The sequence below is a fragment of the Otolemur garnettii genome, unplaced genomic scaffold (genome assembly GCF_000181295.1).
Source record: "Otolemur garnettii isolate 467f Iridium unplaced genomic scaffold, OtoGar3 scaffold00070, whole genome shotgun sequence".
NCBI lineage: Eukaryota > Metazoa > Chordata > Mammalia > Primates > Galagidae > Otolemur > Otolemur garnettii.
The window spans coordinates 10,164,303-10,182,886 of NW_003852465.1; the positions used below are offsets into that span (position 1 = coordinate 10,164,303).

At 54.3% G+C, this 18,584-nt stretch overlaps 2 protein-coding genes across 2 annotated transcripts; both read left to right on the forward strand.

Moving 5' to 3' along the window:
* The first annotated feature begins 431 nt into the window (after nucleotides 1-431).
* AQP2 (aquaporin 2) lies at nucleotides 432-6,973 on the forward strand. The gene is made up of 4 exons (XM_003793622.2): nucleotides 432-879; nucleotides 5,401-5,565; nucleotides 5,929-6,009; nucleotides 6,751-6,973. The coding sequence occupies exons 1-4, from the start codon at nucleotides 520-522 to the stop codon at nucleotides 6,958-6,960; spliced, it is 816 nt and encodes a 271-aa protein (XP_003793670.1). The 5' UTR covers nucleotides 432-519; the 3' UTR covers nucleotides 6,961-6,973.
* Nucleotides 6,974-12,844: 5,871 nt separating this feature from the next.
* AQP5 (aquaporin 5) lies at nucleotides 12,845-16,552 on the forward strand. The gene is made up of 4 exons (XM_003793623.2): nucleotides 12,845-13,341; nucleotides 14,407-14,571; nucleotides 14,994-15,077; nucleotides 15,832-16,552. The coding sequence occupies exons 1-4, from the start codon at nucleotides 12,979-12,981 to the stop codon at nucleotides 16,015-16,017; spliced, it is 798 nt and encodes a 265-aa protein (XP_003793671.2). The 5' UTR covers nucleotides 12,845-12,978; the 3' UTR covers nucleotides 16,018-16,552.
* The last annotated feature ends 2,032 nt before the right edge of the window (nucleotides 16,553-18,584 follow it).

Consider the following 18,584-nt stretch of genomic DNA (forward strand, 5'->3'; position numbering starts at 1 on the left):
CTTCCCAGTCTCTAGAAGAGGTGGTATTGACGTCCTCTCACTGTCAGTCTTGGGTAAGATGTTGCCTCTGCCTTGGCCAACAGTTTGAGTCAGAGAGAGGGGCATGGGACACATCCCCCACGGAGGTTCCCATTTACAGAAGCCCATGGGGTGGGGGAGGCCCTAGGGCAGCAGTCCTGGGGTAACCAAGGGAACAAACACGGAAACCAGGGGACGTCAGTCCTTATCTGGAGCTCATTAATGGGGAACATTAGTCAGCTGTGAAGGCCAAGATGGGATGATAGGCATGCGAGTGGGCAGGGGTAGGCAGTGGGGGCAGAGGCAGCCATGGGGGAGAAGAGGTATTGGCCTAAACAACTCCACCTCCACCCCACGTGCCCAAACCCTGGATGGAAGGACCCCATAAATGCCCATGGCCCAGCCTCCCCAGAGGCCTTGAGAAAGAGAGAGGGAGCGAGAGCACGCCACTAGCCTCCTGGCCCTGAGACTGCCAGGCCAGCCCACGGAAGGCTGTGCAGCATGTGGGAGCTCCGGTCCATAGCCTTCTCCAGGGCTGTGTTCGCAGAGTTCCTAGCCACACTCCTCTTTGTCTTCTTTGGCCTCGGCTCAGCCCTCAACTGGCAGCCAGTCCTGCCCTCTGTGCTGCAGATCGCCATGGCCTTCGGCCTTGGGATTGGCACCCTGGTGCAGACTCTGGGCCACGTCAGTGGGGCCCACATCAACCCTGCTGTGACTGTGGCTTGCCTGGTGGGCTGCCATGTCTCCTTTCTCCGAGCTGCCTTCTATGTGGCCGCCCAGCTGCTGGGTGCTGTGGCAGGGGCTGCTTTACTCCATGAGATCACGCCAGCAGACATCCGTGGAGACCTGGCTGTCAATGCTGTGAGTAGCCAGAACTTCCCTCTTCCCAGAAGGGGCAGATCCTGGGAATCCCTAGCAAAGAATGAGATGGAGGAATTGGCTCTGGGTGAGGGTCTGGGAAAAACAGTGACACAGAGACGGAGAGGCAGAAAGAGGCTAGAGCTAGGGACACAGTGGCCATAAGAGAATCAGGGTAGTAGGAACCATTATGTTAGCAAAGGCAAGACACAAATGTCTGCTGATACTGTTTGCCCTGAGCCTCCTGGAGGAAGAGTAGCACCAGGGTTTCTGTTGGACTTTTTTCTTTTCTTTTCCTTTTTTGTTTGTTTATTTGTTTTTGTTTTGAGAGAGAGAGAGTCTTTCACTCAGTTGCCCTGGGGTTGAGTAGTGTGGTGTGGTCATAGCTCACAGCAACCTCAAACTCTTGGGCTCAAGGTATTCTCTTGCTGAGACTATAGGCGCCCACCACAATACTCAGCTAGTTTTTTGTTGTTGTTGTTGTTGTTTGTTTTGCTTTTTAATTTTTAGTAGAGAAGGAAATCTCTCTTTTCCCAGGCTGGTCTCAAAGTCCTGAGCTCAGGTGATCTACCAGCCAGGCCTCCCAGAGTGCTAGGATTATAGGCGTGAGCTACAGAGTTTGGCTGTTTCTGTTGAATTTGATGCTTGTATTGCATTAAGAACTGGGCTTGGCTGGGCGCATGTAGCCCAGCAGTTAAAGTGCCAGCCACATACACCGGAGCTGGAGGGTTCAAACCCAGCCTGAGCCTACCAAACAACAATGACAACTATAACCAAAAAATAGCTGGGTATTGTGGCGGGTACCTGTAGTCCCAGTTACTTGGGGGGGGCTGAGGCAAGAGAATCACTTAAGCCTAAGAGTTGGAGGTTGCTGTGATGCCATGGCACTCTACTGAGAGTGAGACTGTCTCAAAAAAAAAACAAAAAAAAAACCTCACCACAGCCCTGTAAGCAGGAATGGGCATGCTCACGTCTCCAAACCCTGAAGTAAGTTCCCAGAGCCCATGAACTAGCTGCATGGCCCAGTGGCTAATTGGGTACCTTGGGTACTTTGGGAGCTGAGTGATACACCCTCTTCCCCTTTCCTGGGTCTGTGCAGGGCCTGGGAATCCTAGGGGCAGGGGTGGGGAGGAATTACCTGTGCCCTCCTCAGGATGGATCTCAGTACATCCCCTCATCGCAAGTCAGAACAAGTGCCCCTTCTGTGCCCCAGGCTCCAGCACTGCTTGGCCAGCTCTATCCCTGGGCTACTAGATAAGAGTCTTGAAGTCTTTTTTTTTTTTCTTTAAGACAGAGCCTCAAGCTGTCCCCCTGGGTAGAGTGCCGTGGCGTCACAGCTCACAGCAATCTCCAACTCCTGGGCTCAAGCGAGTCTCCTGCCTTTGCCTCCCAAGTAGCTGGGACCACAGGCACCCGCCACAACGCCTGGCCATTTTTTGGTTGCAGCCATCATTATTGTTTTGGTGGGCCTGGGCTAGATTCAAACCCGCCACCTTGGGTGTACGTGGCTGGCGCCTTAGCCACTTGAGCCACAGGTGCCAAGCCGAGTCTTGAAGTCTTTAAAGAGTTCTATATAGGTGGCCCTTGCTGTGGGACTCCTCTGTTCTTCCTAACAGAAAATATTACAGGGCTAGGGGCCCAGGGCCAAGAAAAGGCTAGAATGGCCAAAGTGGTGGGCAGATTGAGGAATATGCTATTTCCATGGAGAACAAAATTAGTCTAGTTTGTGCAAGAAGAGGTCCAGTCAGACTGAAAGAGGAACTTCCTGAGAGAAGTCCTTCTCTAGGAACAGGGCACTGGAAGCACTAAGAAGCCCTGGAGAGCAATCGGGCTCCTCCCCCACTACATCACAGCGACTGGGCCCTCAGAAGGGAAGGGTCTGGGAAGGCTTCTCCAAGCTATTGCTCAGCACTTACCTTCTTGAGGAACTGGGGAGAACCCAGCCTGGCTTGAATGGGCAGCAGTCTCTCAGAGGCCTGGGAGAGTCAGACGACCATCAAGACTGTCCCAGGCGGCTCAGGGCCTGTAGCTCAAGTGGCTAAAGTGCCAGCCACATACACCAGAGCTGGTAGGTTCAAATCCAGCCCAGGCCTGCCAAACAATGACAGCTACAACCAAAAAGTGGCCAGGCATTGTGGTGGGCACCTATAGTGCCAGCTACTTGGAAGGTTGAGGCAAGACAATCTCTTGAGCCCAGGAGTTGGAGGTTGCTGCGAGCTATGATGCCACAGCACTCTACTGAGGGCAACGGCTTGAGGCTCTGTCTCAAAAAAAAAAAAAAGATTGTCCCAGGGGTCCTCTGTGGACATTAAGAACCAACCAGTCGGGTTGCGCCTGTAGCTCAGTGGGCAGGGCGCCGGCCCCATATACCGAGGGTGACAGATTTGAACGTGGCCCTGACCAAACTGCAATAACAACAACAAAATATATAGCTGGGAATTGTGGCAGGCACCTGTAATCCCAGCTACTCAGGAGGCTGAGGCAAGAGAATCACATGAACCCAGGAGTTGGAGGTTGCTGTGAGCTGTGACGCCACGGCACTCTACCAAGGGTGATAAAATCTGTATCTTAAAACAAAAACAAAAAAAAGAACCAACCAGTCCACCAGTAAGTTACCCCTGATGTGCACCTGGCCCTTATCAGGGCAGACATCATCTTGCAGGGCAAATTCTGTGATTCCCACCTTTTGATTGGTAAATTGACCCAACTCACAGATCCTATAAGTCATTTCTAGTCCTCCCACACTCCTCCAGAATCTATTTTATCATCCCTACTTTACAGAAGGAGAAACTGAGGCCGGAGGTCCAATAGCAAGTCAGAGGCCTCCATAGTGTTTGCCTCCAAAGCTCTTTTCACTGTTCTCCAGAGGCTCAGACATTAGACAACAATAGGAGGCATTGAGGTTAGACCCAGAGAGACCCAAGGGTGCTGGCCTGATGGTTAAGACCCAGGGGTGAGGGTTCAGGCCCTGGAGGAGCGTGGGAGCTGACAGCTGTCAGAGCTCACTTGATGAAGTGCCTAGCCCCAGAGGGCAGGGCGTAGGGTACAGGATGACAAAACTCAGGGAAAAATCACTGCTGGGTGCGGCCAAGTTAAAAAATAGCCTCTTTGCCCAGCCCTGAGTTCTCTCCTTACACAATACAGGGTCTGCTAGGACCATGGACACCCACGTGGGTATGGAGGCCCCCATCCCAATCTCCATAGGATGTACAGAGAGCAAACCCACAGGGCAAAACTGAGGCCTGAAACACAATGGGAGCATTCTAAGGTCAGGGGAAAGCGTATTATGCTGGACTCAAGGAAAGAGGGGCACACTAGGATCAACCTACAGATCTGAGTCTCTGGAGCCTGTCTCTAGGAGCCCCTTGACCACAGAAAAGGGCACTATAATCTTAGGGCCTAGAGAGTGTTTTTCAACCTTTTTTATCTCATGCACACTTGAACCTATAGTTAAATTTCCACAGTACATTTAAAGTATGTTGATAAAAAAAGAAAAGACTAGACAATAAAAGAATATACTTACTGTGCTTTGAATTTTTTTTTTTTTTTTTTTGAGACAGAGTTTCACTCTGTCACCCTGGCTTGATCCTCTTATCTCAGCCTCCTGAGTACAACAGGTGCCTACCACTAGCCTGGCTAGTTTTCCTTTTTTTTTTCTATTTTTAGTAGAGGGAGGGTCTCATTCCTGCTGAGGCTGATCTCAAACTCCTGAGCTCAGGCAATCCACCTTCCACTGCCTCCCAGAGTGCTAGGATTACAGGTATGAGCCGCCATGTCCAGCCTGTTTTGAACTTCTTTAGAAAATAATTTAATGATTTTTTTTTTTGAGACGAGTCTCACTTTGTAGCCCTCAGTAGAGTGCTGTGGTGTCATAGCTCACAGCAACCTCAAACTTCTGGGCTCAAGCGATTCTCCTGTCTCAGCCTCCCAAGTAGCTGGGCTTACAGGTGCCCGCCACAATGCCCGGCTATTTTTAGAAGCAGGGTCTCATTCTAGCTCAGGCTGGTCTTAAACTGGAGAGGTAAGAGGATCCACTCACCTCAGCCTCTCAGAATGCTGAGATTACAGACACGAGCCACCACACCCAGCCTTAATTAATCATCTTTAAAATTTTTGATGGCACACCTGAGATCCTTTCAACGCACTCCAGTTGAAAGTCACTGGCCTAGAGAGAGAGGAAGGTCTTCCTATTAGCTGGCCCAAAGCTTATTGCTGTAGTTGAAACCTTTTCCCTTTTTGTGCTTCAGGAGACAGAATTTCTAGATCTCAGCATCCATTTCCTTTCACACTATAGGCACACAGCCTTGGTCTCCACACCTATTACATCTGGCTGGGGGCCTTGGGCAGTTCAACCCCCTGCCCTCGGGCCAGGACTCAGGAAAGGTGTCAGTAGTTCCAGCTAAGGTGTCTAACTGGTGTTTGGACTCACAGCTTGGGAGTATCTGTGGTGCCTCAACTGCAGATGGACAATAAGACAGAACCAGTGTGGGGGTTCTACCCTATCTATCTCCTCTCTGTCCCCAGCTCAGCAACAACACGACAGCTGGCCAGGCTGTGACTGTGGAGCTCTTCCTGACCCTGCAGCTGGTGCTCTGCATCTTTGCTTCCACTGATGAACGCCGGGAAGACAACCTGGGCACCCCTGCCCTCTCTATCGGCTTCTCTGTGGCCCTGGGCCACCTCCTTGGGGTAGGACATGGCCACAGATGCAGTCCTCCCTAGAGGAACAGACACATAGATCTTCCCCAAAGAAACAGACACACAGACCACTCTAGAGACAGATACATAGAACTCCCCAAAGTGACAGACACAAAGACCCTCAGAGGGACAGCTACACAAAACTCCCAAGAGACATAGACATCCTGAAGGGCTTGATTCCTGGATGCCCCAGAAGGACAGATGTCACTCCAGCCCCCTCCAACGAATGCAGAGACCCATATCTAAAACATAAACTATCCATTGCATACATTCCCTTCAGGTTGAGGTTTAGCATGGGTATTCCCCGCCCTGTCCTCACCTCTCTTCTCTCTTGACCCCCACCTCCCTTTGTAGATCCACTACACTGGCTGTTCCATGAATCCTGCCCGCTCCCTGGCTCCAGCTGTCATCACTGGCAAGTTTGATGACCACTGGGTAATAGCTGAAACCCCCCTGCCTTCCCCTTCCCTAGAAACCCATTTCAAATGGAGAACAAGGGCTGGATTAGAATAGGGTGGGGGCCTCAGCAACAGGCCCCCTCCTCTGGGGGCCCTGGAGAGCCTTGGATTCCACCTCTCAGATCTGATGCCAGAGACTCAGTTTCCACATCTATAAATGAGGATAGGACTGTTCTTACATCATTGGCTTCTCGGGAATGTTAAGTGAGGTTACCCATGCAAAACAGATAACAGTGCCTGGTGCTGTGTTCAGTAAATGGTAATGTTTATACAAACTAAGATATATATTTTTATTAGTTAGCATTTATCTAGTGCTTATAGTTACTAAGAGTTTTTAGAACTTAGTTCTAAGTGCTTTGCAAATATAAACTCGTTTAATTTTCACAAATATCCTAGGAAGTAGGCAATATTGTAACAAAAAAACCCTGAGGCACAGGGAGGGTAAGCAACTTGTCAAAGTTCACACAGCAAAATAAGTGGTGGAATCAAGATTCAAACCTAGGCAGTTGCTTGGGGAATTCGCACCCTTGACCCCAGCCCCCGCTCCGTGCTAACCAGTCTTCGTTGCCAAGTACATGAGTAAACATTTTACTATACTAATGGCGCATGAGCACCCCTTTCCCACACCAAGCGGGGAGAGAACTAGCAAGGGGAAGAGGGGTGTGCCCCAGACCATGCCCGCGGTCGGGTGAAAGCCGCCCTCTCTGCTCGCCCCCAGGTCTTCTGGATCGGACCCCTTGTGGGCGCCGTCTTGGGATCGCTCCTGTACAACTACGTGCTGTTCCCCCCAGCCAAGAGCTGGTCGGAGCGCTTGGCCGTGCTGAAGGGCCTGGAGCCCGACACCGACTGGGAGGAGCGCGAGGTGCGGCGGCGGCAGTCGGTGGAGCTGCACTCGCCGCAGAGCCTGCCGAGGGGCAGCAAGGCCTGAGCGCGCCGCCCACCGGCCTCGACGGCCCCGGACCGATGCCCGGGGACCCGCGGGGGGCGCCTGGACCCGGCGCAAGGGCCTGCCCCATCCCTCTCCTCTCCTAGGTCCGAAGCCCGCCATCAGTGAAGAGCGGCTGCTGGCAGGGCAGCGAGGACTGAGCGGGTAGCGGGCAAGGAGGGGCTGTGTGGAAACGGTGACCCTGGCAGGTCCCCTGTCCTGAGGCTGTGGGTGGCACGTGGATGACCCTCTGGCCCCTTGCTGGGGATCTGAGGAAGGGAGGGAAGAAGAAAGCTCTTCAGAACCTTAGGTGGGGAGTGTACAGACCTTGGGGAGAAGGTGTCTGGGAATGGTGCACCCCCATCCTCAAATGCAGGGTTGTACTTGCCCCTGAGTGTGCGGTACTGATCCAAGTGTGCACAGCTGAGGATCCCTCCGTCCCTCCTAGACCCCTCCTCCTACAACTGCAATAAATCCACTTCTGCAGTGGATGAACCCTGGATACCCATCATCCCTAGGAGAAGGGGAGGGGGAGGATCTGAAGGCCACGTGGAGAGGTGTATAGGAAGCATCCTGATTTCCAATCCCTACCCTGCCCCTCTTGGAATCCCCCCTCTCTCCAGCTGCCCAGCACGGGGCCCCAAAACTTGCCAGGACTCATTGCTGGAAGCAGAGAGGTGTGAACCAGAGAACAGTCCCCCTAGAAATGGCCTCTGGAAAAAGGAGAGCTGGGTGACTAAGGATTTCCTTTTTGCCCTGAGGAGGACCTCTCTTAAGGGGGAAGCAGGCGTGCAGGCGCACTGAGAGCATGTGTGTGTGTGTGTCAGACGACCCTCATCTCAGGGGACCCCAGACCCAGAGATTAACCTCCCACTTCAGAAAACACAAAAGCCCTTTGTGGGCCTCTAGCCTTTGTCTTGGGAGAGGGGGAGATTTGCAACTAGACACTTCTTGAAAGGAGACACTCAGTTTCGCAAGTGAGCCTGTCACCCTGCACACACCTATAGCTGGCTGGGCAAGGCGTTCAGGCATGCAACCACCAACACCAGGCAACACCCCTCCTCCACGGACTGCCCTTCCACTCCCAGGCAGCCCCTCCTTCCCAGGAACCTCTGTTCCTCATCCCATGCTCATCCTTTTCTGACTTCCACCACTGGGTAGCTATTGTGGACAGCCTGCTGCTCAGGACTAGAGAAGGAAAATGACTTGTCCAGGCAGAGGCAAGTCTAAGTCTAGAATCCAGGCTTCTAAATTTCTAGGCCAGTGCAATTGGTTCTCAAATGAGATTAACAGGGATTAAGTGAGATGATGCGTGTAAAGATGCTGTGTGAACTGTAAGTCTTAATGCCATTATCACGCATTACTAGGATCATTTTCATTACTTCTGCTTCCTGGGGGAAGAATGTAGAAGGGGACTGACCTTCAGCCTCCTTTACCTCCTTTAATTGATGGTCAAATCAAAGGAGAGTCCTAGAAACCCCAAGGTCCTGGCGGATAGGTGAGGGGGGCGGCCCCATCCTTATCCAGCCTCTTAACTTCTCCATACCTTGAGTGCACCCTGGCTGTTCTCCTAATTCATTCCTCCCATTACCCAGCTCCACCCATTCTCTTCCTCCCTCTCTAGCCTGCTGTATAACTAACCAAAGGGTCATATCCAATCCCCAACAATGAATGACAGCCACCTGGCCTCACTGCCAGGTGACCTCCAGGACTGTCCTGTAGCTGAGTGTGTCCTTGCTTTCTAAGCTATGTCTCAGGCCCCTCATCCCTACCCTGCCTCACCCCAACAAACCCCTGTAGAAAGTGCCAAGAATTTTCTAGTCTATTCCATTTCCTGGATTGAAAAACTAAATGTGAGATCCCCACCACTTCCCGCCCCTATTGCCCAAATTGGGGTCAGAGGTCAAAGCAGAATTCTAAGTGATGGAGTGGAAGGAAATTGACAGTTACAGAGCATCTCTTGTGTAGCAGGTGATGTGCTGGGCACCTTACACACATCAGCCCAACTAACCCTCCCAAAATTTCAGATAGGCTAAGGAAGGACAAAGGCCACCAGCTGCAAAGGGTTTTACTATTTCCATATCTCTCCCTTATCATATCCTGTGATTATCTTCCAAGCCTGTGGGATAGGCAGAACAAATGTTATTCTTCCAATTTTAAAGATTCAGAAACCAAGCTAAGAAACTAACATCACAGATAGTATATGGGAGCAAAGGCTTGAATCAGATCTTCTTATGCAAAATCCCACAATCTTTCCCCTCTTTCTGGGAGCCTTTGGTAGGAATCAGAACACAAAGCTGGGCCTGTTTAGCCCACCCCACTCTCTTGTGGTGACCCAGAGCCTTGGCGAACACAGTGGAAATGTAGGGAACACATGACAAAGAGCATGGGATTGGTTTTTACCCCTGAAGAGCAGCTAGTCTAAAGGAGGGTGGAGGTCAGACACATCCCAAACCAGACAGAGGCAGGGCAGCATGGAAGCAGGGGAACAGAGCTGTAGGCTTGGGATAGAGAAGTCTCTGAGGGAGGTACCTGTGGCTCAGTGGGTAGGGCACCGACCCCATATATCGAGGGTGGCGGGTTCGAAACTGACCCCGGCCAAACTGCAACAAAAAGATAGCCGGGTGCTGTGGTGGGCACCTGTAGTCTCAGCTACTTGAGAGGCTGAAGCAAAAGAATTGCCTAAGTCCAAGAGCTGGAGGTTGTTGTGAGCTGTGATGCCACGGCACTCTACCATGGGCGACAAAGTTAGACTCTGTCTCAAAAAAAAAAAGAGAGAGAGAGAGAGAAGTCTCTGAGCTGAGGGAAGAAGGTGGCTGACAGCTGGGTCTCAGAAGCAGCCATTCCCACATTCCCACTTTGCACCTACAAATGTTGCTTTGATGTTTTCTATCTTTAAGCTGTGATTTTGTATATATGCAATGCCTCCTAGCTAGACTGTAAACCCTGTGGGGGTAGGGCTCCTTCCAATTCTTGGATGACATTTTCCCATCCCTCATCTATCTTGTCTGGCACATGCTCTGCATATTCCAAGCACTCAATAAATGCTCATTTGCTAACATATGCTGTTTCTTCCACAACTTCAAAATGGTCATTATTGTCCAACGCACCAGAAGACAGATTGAGCTCCCTACCATTTCTGCCTTCAGCCTTCAACTTCTCCCAAGGAATCCAGAGGTCCCTATACCAGGGGGAAGAGTGGATGGGGCTCTTCCTGGAAGATTCTAATCCTCCTGCCTCAAATGGGGAGACCCATATCCTATCCCAGATAGGTCCCGGGAAAGCATTCCTCTGGAGCTGCCAGGGCAGGCTCTGAGGGCTCAAGGCAAAGACACTTCCCAGACACAATAGCTCCAGTAAGTTCTTGTGACAGCCTGAGGACAGAGTAACACTAAGGGTTAGAGAAATGAAAGGGACTCAGGTACAAGCCTAGGAAACAGAGTTAGCTGCCCCTTATGAGTAACCTTAACAAATAGTCTCCTTCTTTGGCCTTACCAAGCCTATACCTAGTGACCAATCTGTGTGGCAACCCATGGTTCCCATCTTGGGCAAGTAATCTCTTAGTCTGAGTTTCCTCATAGGTAGGTTCAGATCAGTTATCTATGAAATGGCCAGAATGAGTTCTTGTCCTTCACAGTCTGAGGTTAGCTGCAAAACACTAAGCTCAAATCCTCAGGTAGAAACTTCCCTTGGTTGCCCAGGCCCCTGTGAGTACTTCTGAATCCTTCCCCTCTAAGACATTGGACTTTGAGACCTGTGGGTTCATGAAGACAGTGCCTGGGGAGAGAGGACGAGAAAGAAGGTTGAACAGTACAGAGTGGAGACAAGTAAAGGAGCCTGACCCCAACGGTCTCTGGGGTCATCAGGGATATTGTCCAGTCGGAGCCCCAGGCACAGAAGAAAACCCTATAGATGCTGGCATGCTACCCTAGGGGCAAAGCCTTGGGACCCACGGAAGAAAGGACAGTCATGCCTTAAGAGGAGAGTCCTGGGGGAGGAGTTAATACAGCAGGAAATATCAGAGCAGAGTCAGAACAATAGCAGGGTTTCTTTGGCCCCTGTTTTCTTTGGCCTCTTAGCTGCCAAGGAGCCCAGAGTCCACTGCTCCAGGTCCTTGGCTTTCCTGCAGGCGCCTCCCCTCAGCCCCTGCCTGACAGGCTGACAGCAGGAGGCACCTGTTCTTTCCACCTGCCAAGCCCTTGGGCTGGGCTCCTTCCCTTCAGCTTATCTCCACACTATACCCTTAGGGGGCTTTTAAAATTAATAGTCACAACATAAGGAGACTTTGCTGAGATTTAAACTGTGCTAGGCACTGTGCTATGTGCTTCTCAGGGGCACCCACAGGGTACAGGCCTCTAGTGCAGCTCCCCTCCCTGGATCCTGTGGGTGGGTTCCTGACCTTCCTCCAAGCTCTGGAGAACCCTCCAGCTCATTCCCCACCTGCTGAACCTAGGTATGGGAAGAGGGAGGGGTGCAGAGGCTACAGGTCGAGAGGGGCTGCAAGCTCAGAGGGAAGGGGCAAAGAGGAGGTGAGAGGGTGGGGATGGAAGAAAGTTTGGACCAAGCCAGGAATAGAGGACTTGACTTTGGGGGGAGTGAAAAAACCACATGTAAGAGAGGCAGACCTGGGAAATGAAGGAGAGACAGACAGAAAACAGAACAGCACAGCAAGTAAAAGAGGCAGAGGAAAGGTGAATGTAGAGACTGAAATGAGAAAGAGACTGAAAAAGAGACAGACTGAGAAAGAGGCAGAGAGAGGAAGAAACTGACAAAGGGAGAGGTACAAGAGACTGGAGAGAGAGAGAGAAAGAGATGTCTCCGGGTTTGGAGAAAGCCTGGCAGAGAAAAGGAGAGAAATTGCCAGAGAAGAGAAACCAAGACCGAATAAGGGTTCAAAGGAAGAGACTAGGGGTGCTAAGGAGACTGAGAGGAGGAGAAAGAAAAGAAGGAAATTCGGAGATGCAGAGTGAGGGGCTTCTGGCAGTGAGACAAGAGAGGCCTGGCACGGAGACGAGTGGTGCACCCTCCTCTCCCTAGTCGGACTTCCAGAGTCTCAGGGCCTCTGGTCATACCCCCTCCGGTCCCATCGACAAAGGGAACTCCCAGCTTCACCTTCTCCGGGGATCCCCAAGAGGGCTATGCCCAAGGGGCCGGGACTACTCCCCTGAGAGGGCACTTCTGGGGGTCTGCAGCTTAGTGCAGGTATTGCCCGGGGATGAAGTGTTGAGGAAGACTGGCACTTCTCCCCACACGCCCCCGCTCTAAGCACAGAAGGCTGCGGGGCCCGCCCGGCCCGGGAGCGGCCAGCGGCCGCCCCCGCACCAGCAAAGAGGGAGCTGAGCGGCGCTGTCCTCGGGTAATAACATCACTCGGGCCCGGCCGGGGGTGAGGTCGGGTCAGGATGCTCCAGTCGCAGGAGGAAAAGGAGGAGCTGGACCAAGGGCCTGAAGAGAAGAAAAGGCGAAGACCAGGGACCGAGGAAAAGGTCGGGCGAGGTAAACACTCGGCTGTCTGTCGCACCGGGGTGCCGGGCCCGAGCCCAGTCTCGCGGGGAGCCGGGGCGCACAGCACTGAGGAGAGCGCAGCGGCTGCCTGAAGCGCACCATGCGCCGATCCGCGGCCGCAGGTCCCGTCTACACCGCCGCCTGGGTTACGTGGCCCGGGCGGGTGGGTCGTTGCCCCGGCAGGGGGGCGGGCGCCGGAGCGGGGGCACGCGGAGCCGCGGGGAGTTGCGAGCCTGTGACCGCCGCTGGCCTTGCTCTCTGCGCGCTGCGCGGGGCCCCGAGCGCGGGAGCCGCCCACTGCCCCCCCGCGGTCGCCCCGCTCCGGGGCGCCCGCCCCCTATATAGCGCGCCCCTGCGGGGCCCGCGCCAGGCCGCCTGCCACGGAGTGGGTGCGGGACAGTGCGCAGCGCCCCGCAGCCAGCCCTCTGCCCCCAACCCCAACGCCGCCGCCGCTGCAGCCTCTGCCCCGACGGGCGCCCCTAGCCGCGGCCGTCGCCCCCGGGTCCAGGTGGCCACCATGAAGAAGGAGGTGTGCTCTGTGGCTTTCCTCAAGGCTGTGTTCGCTGAGTTCTTAGCCACTCTCATCTTCGTCTTCTTTGGCCTCGGCTCAGCCCTCAAGTGGCCTTCGGCGCTGCCCTCCATTCTGCAGATCTCACTGGCCTTTGGCCTGGCCATAGCCACCCTTGCCCAGTCCCTGGGGCCTGTGAGCGGTGGCCACATCAACCCAGCCATCACCCTGGCCCTCTTGCTGGGCAATCAGATCTCCCTGTTCCGGGCTGTCTTCTACGTGGTGGCCCAGCTGGTGGGTGCCATTGCCGGGGCAGGCATCCTCTACTGGCTGGCACCACTCAATGCCCGGGGCAATCTGGCCGTCAATGCGGTGAGTGGCCCACCGACCTGGGTGTGGGGAAAGGGACCCTGGGGTGGGCCCAGGACCAGGCCTCCATGCTCCATCTCAAAAATGGGTGCAACAGAGTGCACCAGCCCATGCCCTTGCCAGGAAGGTGAGCGCCTCCTAAGGCCAAGAAGATGAATCTCCAGGCCTATGTGTGGCTCCCCTGCCATGCTTTTATCTACCTCCTCTGTCCCTTCCTCTTGCTGGCCCATCCTGGCCTCTCTCCAGGGACATGCTAACCCTCCTTTCTTGCCCCAACTTCTGCCTTTGCTCCTGTCTCACCTTTGAGCTCTCCTTTCCTCTTGGGTCCCTTGTGTCCCCGGTCTGCTGCTCCCCAGAGGAGTGGCTTCATGGCCCCTTGGAGAGAGTGGGTTGTCATCCTGGCATCGGTGATCCTAGCTCTCTGTGTTTCATTTCTCTTAGCCATTATATAGATAGATGGTCATACCTACCACAACAGGTGTCAAGGGGGTTACATTTAGAAACCATGGATATGAACCCCTTAATGTGCCAATGCATAGTGAGCTCTGTTGAATATTGGTTCCTCCTCTCCCTACCCCCTGCTCCTGCCTGCTGCCACCTCCCCCCTCCTGCAGCCCCAGATTCAGTCCCCCCCCCACCCCCCCGCAAACTGGGTTCATTAATCAAACACAGAGGAGGATTTTCTCGGCCATTGTCAAGCCATGAGTCAGCCACACTGGAGAGACGGGTTTGAGGTTGGCACCAGCATCAGGTCAGGCATGGCTGGAGGCCGGGTTGGGGGTGCAGTAGGCAAACTGGGCAACTGCCCACAGAAGGGTAAATGCCAGCTTGTGGGAGGTGGGGGCTGGGCAGAACCGTTGATGGGCCTGTGTCTAGGATACTCTGCCCTTGACCACAGGTCAGAGCTTCAAGCTTCCACAAACGGCTTCTCTGAGGTAACATGCACAGGGCTTGGCTCCCAGGTGCCAAGGTGCTCTAGATGTCCTGGAAAACCAAAAGCCCCTCTTCCCAGGCCTGAGGTTATAAAGCCAGAAAGCTCAGAGCTCCTAACCCACCCTCCCCTTGCAGCTCAACAACAACACGACCCAGGGCCAGGCCATGGTGGTAGAGCTGATTCTGACCTTCCAGCTGGCACTCTGCATCTTCTCCTCCACCGACTCTCGCCGCACCAGCCCTGTGGGCTCTCCAGCCTTGTCCATCGGACTGTCTGTCACATTGGGCCACCTTGTTGGAGTGAGCAGTGCTGATACTCAGCTGGGGCTGGGGTGGGGGCAGACATGCAGGCAAATAATAGAGTCATAGAGTGGTGCCCCACTGGACCAGTGAGTCCAATGAAGTTTAAGGGCTAGATTTAGGGCTGCTGCACTCTGGCACTATTGGGTCCCAGACTTGACCCTCCAAAACCTCTGGGTTGATGAAAGGTAAGAGTAAATAAGATGTGGAGTGACTCAGGGATTCAAGCCCAAGCTCAGGATAGAGAAAAGAGTAGGGCATGGGTAGGGTCTGTGATTAACTGGATAGCTGGGATCCTGGAAGGGGAAGTCACCAGCCTAGAAATTGGGAGATTTGAGTTTGAGACTGAGCCTATGGAGAGTCCAGCTTCTATAGGAGTAGACAGGAACATTGTCCTTCTCACCACTGCCCTCCCTTTCCAGATCTACTTCACCGGCTGCTCCATGAACCCAGCCCGCTCTTTTGGCCCTGCAGTAGTCATGAATCGGTTTAGCCCCTCGCACTGGGTGAGTCTAGGCCTTCTCTTGGCTCCCTGGCCACGAGGGCCTGGAGACCTAGCAGTAACAATTGAGAGCTAAAGGAACTTTCTGGATACCGTGGGCCCAGAACTTGGGAGTGGAACAGAGAGCCATGGCTGGACAGAAAAGGGGGCTTGGGATTTGGCCAGAAGGGCAGGAGTGAGTTTATATAGTCTGAGCCCCTGGGGACAGGGGAAATGAGTGTCTGTCTCCCCAGGGAAGGGAATCTGTGCCTTCATGGAGGTACAGAGGGAAACTGTGCTGATCTGCTCTGAGGATCTTGTGTCTGTCCTTCTGGGTGTCTGTCTAGCCTCTCTGATGTTTTATTGATCTGTCCCTATTGAAAGGGTTGGTGGAATCTTCCTGTGTGTCTGTTCTTCTGGACAATCTTTCTGTCACTTCCTTTGAGAGCTCATGGTCACTTTCTTCAGGATCTGTGATTCTATCTCTATGGTGAAGCAGGAGCAGTCCTGTTAATCTGTCTCTCTGAGCATTCATATGTCCCCTTCAAAGATTCATTTGGTTCTCCTTAGGGTGTGGTTGGAGGGAGCCTGGCCCTCGGGAGATCTGCGTGCCTCCTTTGAGAGTTTGTGTACTATGTCTCTGTCACTGTGGAGTGGGGCAACAGTGTATACGTGCCCTAGGTGGGAGGTCTGGAAGTCTGTATGCCCGTCTCCTCTCAGGGTCAAAGGGACTGTCCTCTGGGGTTCAGCCCCCTGATCACTGGCCCTGTCTCCACCAGGTCTTCTGGGTGGGGCCCATCGTGGGGGCTGGCCTGGCTGCCATCCTCTACTTCTACTTGCTCTTCCCCAATTCTCTGAGCCTGAGTGAGCGTGTTGCCATCATCAAGGGCACATATGAGCCTGAAGAGGACTGGGAGGAGCACCGGGAAGAGCGGAAGAAGACCATGGAACTGACTGCCCGCTGACCAGTGTCAGGCAGGGGCCAGCCCCTCATCCCCCGGACCACAGGGGGGAAAAAGAAAAAAAAAAAAAGAATAACAGCAAAGCTTCCTTCCCCGAGGTCGGTCCTATTGGCTGAGGAGGAGGCGCTGGCTCCCCAGGCTGCACAGCTAGAGATGGGAGCAGGAACCCATAATGGGATTATCGGATTGGGGGCCCGGGGCTGGGGTCTGGTGGGGAGGAGTCTCTCTGGAACAGGGCAGACTGCAGTGCTTTGAGGTCAGACCTCAAAGATTGTGAAAGCAGGCTCACAGGCTGCCCCAGGCCCGGGCCAGAAAGGGCTGGCCTGCAGTCTGCCTCCCTCACCCTCCCCAGCCCCTCCTCAAGAGCCATAGGGACCCCAGCCCCTAGGTGGGCAGAGGCAGACCCGCCCTCAGAGCTCCTTAGGAGGAAGACAGACTGGCTCATTGAGTGCCACCTTATTTATTTCCAGTAGAGGATGGATGGAGTGGGGCTGCTGGTGTTTGGAGTGGGGGCTTTCCAATAAACTGCTGATACTCATGTTCCACCTCTGTCTCTCTCCTTGGGACACTCTAGCTCATCACCCCTCCCCGTGTTTTCCCACATCTTCCATAGTGTACTATGGTGCTCTTTGCAGGGTACAAGGGGACCCAGGACAAGTCTGCTATGGAAAGAAAGGGCAGCTGGGACCAGGGGAGGCCTAGAGAATCAGAGCTGGGTGCCGGGCAGAGAACAAGAAGAACAGATACAGAAATAAATAGAGCTGGAGGCCTAAGCTATGTCAAGTCCCTGCCACTTGAGGAGGCCTAGCTGGCACTTGAAGAGGGCAGTACCAGGGTGTCCTAGGTAGGGTGGAGGAGGAGGGAACCAACCACAGCCCCTTGACATGCCAAGGGGTGACCAGTCAGGTTCTGTTACAAAGAGGCGGCACAGCCCTTGCTCCTTTCTCCACACCTTGATTTTTCAAAAAGGTGCCATGCTGAGAGCCTGTGCTCAGCGGGAGCAGCCCACCCTCTGTCCCCTTACAGAAGCCGAATGCGGCCCAAACCTTTTCCTGGTCTCCTCTCCTCCCTTTGCCCGTCAGTGTCCCTACTGTCCTCTCTGGAGCTCTGCCTTTGCTGTCACTAACACTCCTTAGGAGACCCCCTTAAACTGCCTGGGCCTCCGTCTCTGAATCTGTAAAACGAGGATAAAAACTGCTTTCCTCCCAGTTAGTAGGGACTGTAGTAGGGACTGGATGAGGGGAGAGGCCTGGGTCTGGTGGGCTTTCTGGGAAGGTGGTGGGAGTCATGCCCAGCCTGGGCAACTCTTGGTCAAATCTTGCTGCGCTACTTTGAGCAACATAAGCTCTCTGAGCTTTAATTACTTCATCTAAAATAGAGATGCTTTCACCTACCTCACGGGTGGCTGTGCGGAGAGAATGAGAACAATGGGCAGAAATAAGCTGCCGGTGCACTCAGTAAAGGGGTGCGAAAAGAAACCACCGCACACGCGCGCCTCCTTGGGTCCTCAGCCACCAGCCTCTGCCTGCCTGAATGACTGTACCGAGAGCCGGCTGCTCTGGCTTCGGAACCTCTCTGCCTGTGGTCTTCGGTTTTGCCTCTAAAGAGGAAGAGGGCACAGGCCAGGAGATAGCTTGAGAAGGGACAGAAGAAGCTGTACACGCTGGCTGGTGAGGGTCAGTGCCAGGGGCTGCAGTGAACACCACGTGGCAGAGCGTGTGTGTGAACCTGGGCCCTAGCGGAGGAGCAGACTTCACCGTCGGTGCCACGTGCACCTTCCCACCTCCCCCGGCCCGCCCGGGCCGGAGCCGCCGGGTGCATGCGCCAGCTCTGGCCAGCAGGGGGAGACCTGGTCCACCGAATCCACAGCCGCTCGGCCTCCTCGTCCGTCAGCCCCAGGTCTGGGCTCTAGCCAGAGCGGGGGTGGTGATGGAGGACACCAGGAGTGTCTCAGGCTTGGGTCCCCTGCGGCCACCAGGAAGCAGCCTACCCCAAGCCCACCTCCACCGCACTATCTGGGCGGGGGTGTAGAAGAGAGAGGCGACCTACCCGGCTTGGTTTCTAGAAGTCTCAGGTTCAAGCACAGCCACGACTGGGAGGCTGGCCTCTCCCTCCAGCCCAACAACGGGAAGCGTGCTAGGGTGAACGGCGGACCCTTGGGAGACAGGCCCTTGGGGTGGGGGGCACCCAGTCAGAGGGGATAACGGGCCTTGAGCTTCCCCCAGGGAACATCCAAGCAGCTCCAGGGCTTCAGGCTGAAGAGTCGCAGAGATCGGTCCCGTCTGCCCAGCAGGGGACGCTGCACTCCTTGCATGAGATCTTCCAGGAGCCGCCGGTCTGCGGGCTCACAAAGCCTGGTCCCCCACGAGCACGCATACACGAGCCCCACATTTCTCGGGCTCCGAGCCACACAGACCCTCAGGTATACCCAAGGGCTGTGTCTGCTGGGTGTGTGGAGCCCCATCAACCCTCCCCCACCGTTCATTCCCACCGGGTGCGAGGCTGGACCTGGAGCCTGACCCCACGTGCTCGCAGAGGGGCACACGTGTGCGCGCATATCCAAGCACACA

What these genes read in the sequence shown, in the direction of transcription:
- AQP2 (XM_003793622.2), top strand. Translation starts at nt 520, where the DNA reads ATGTGGGAGCTCCGGTCCATAGCCTTCTCCAGGGCTGTGTTCGCAGAG. An exon ending in GAGACCTGGCTGTCAATGCT is followed by an intron (nt 880 to 5,400) that starts GTGAGTAGCCAG and finishes CTCTGTCCCCAG; the next exon opens with CTCAGCAACAACACGACAGC. An exon ending in GCAAGTTTGATGACCACTGG is followed by an intron (nt 6,010 to 6,750) that starts GTAATAGCTGAA and finishes GCTCGCCCCCAG; the next exon opens with GTCTTCTGGATCGGACCCCT.
- AQP5 (XM_003793623.2), top strand. Translation starts at nt 12,979, where the DNA reads ATGAAGAAGGAGGTGTGCTCTGTGGCTTTCCTCAAGGCTGTGTTCGCT. An exon ending in GCAATCTGGCCGTCAATGCG is followed by an intron (nt 13,342 to 14,406) that starts GTGAGTGGCCCA and finishes CTCCCCTTGCAG; the next exon opens with CTCAACAACAACACGACCCA. An exon ending in CATTGGGCCACCTTGTTGGA is followed by an intron (nt 14,572 to 14,993) that starts GTGAGCAGTGCT and finishes CTCCCTTTCCAG; the next exon opens with ATCTACTTCACCGGCTGCTC.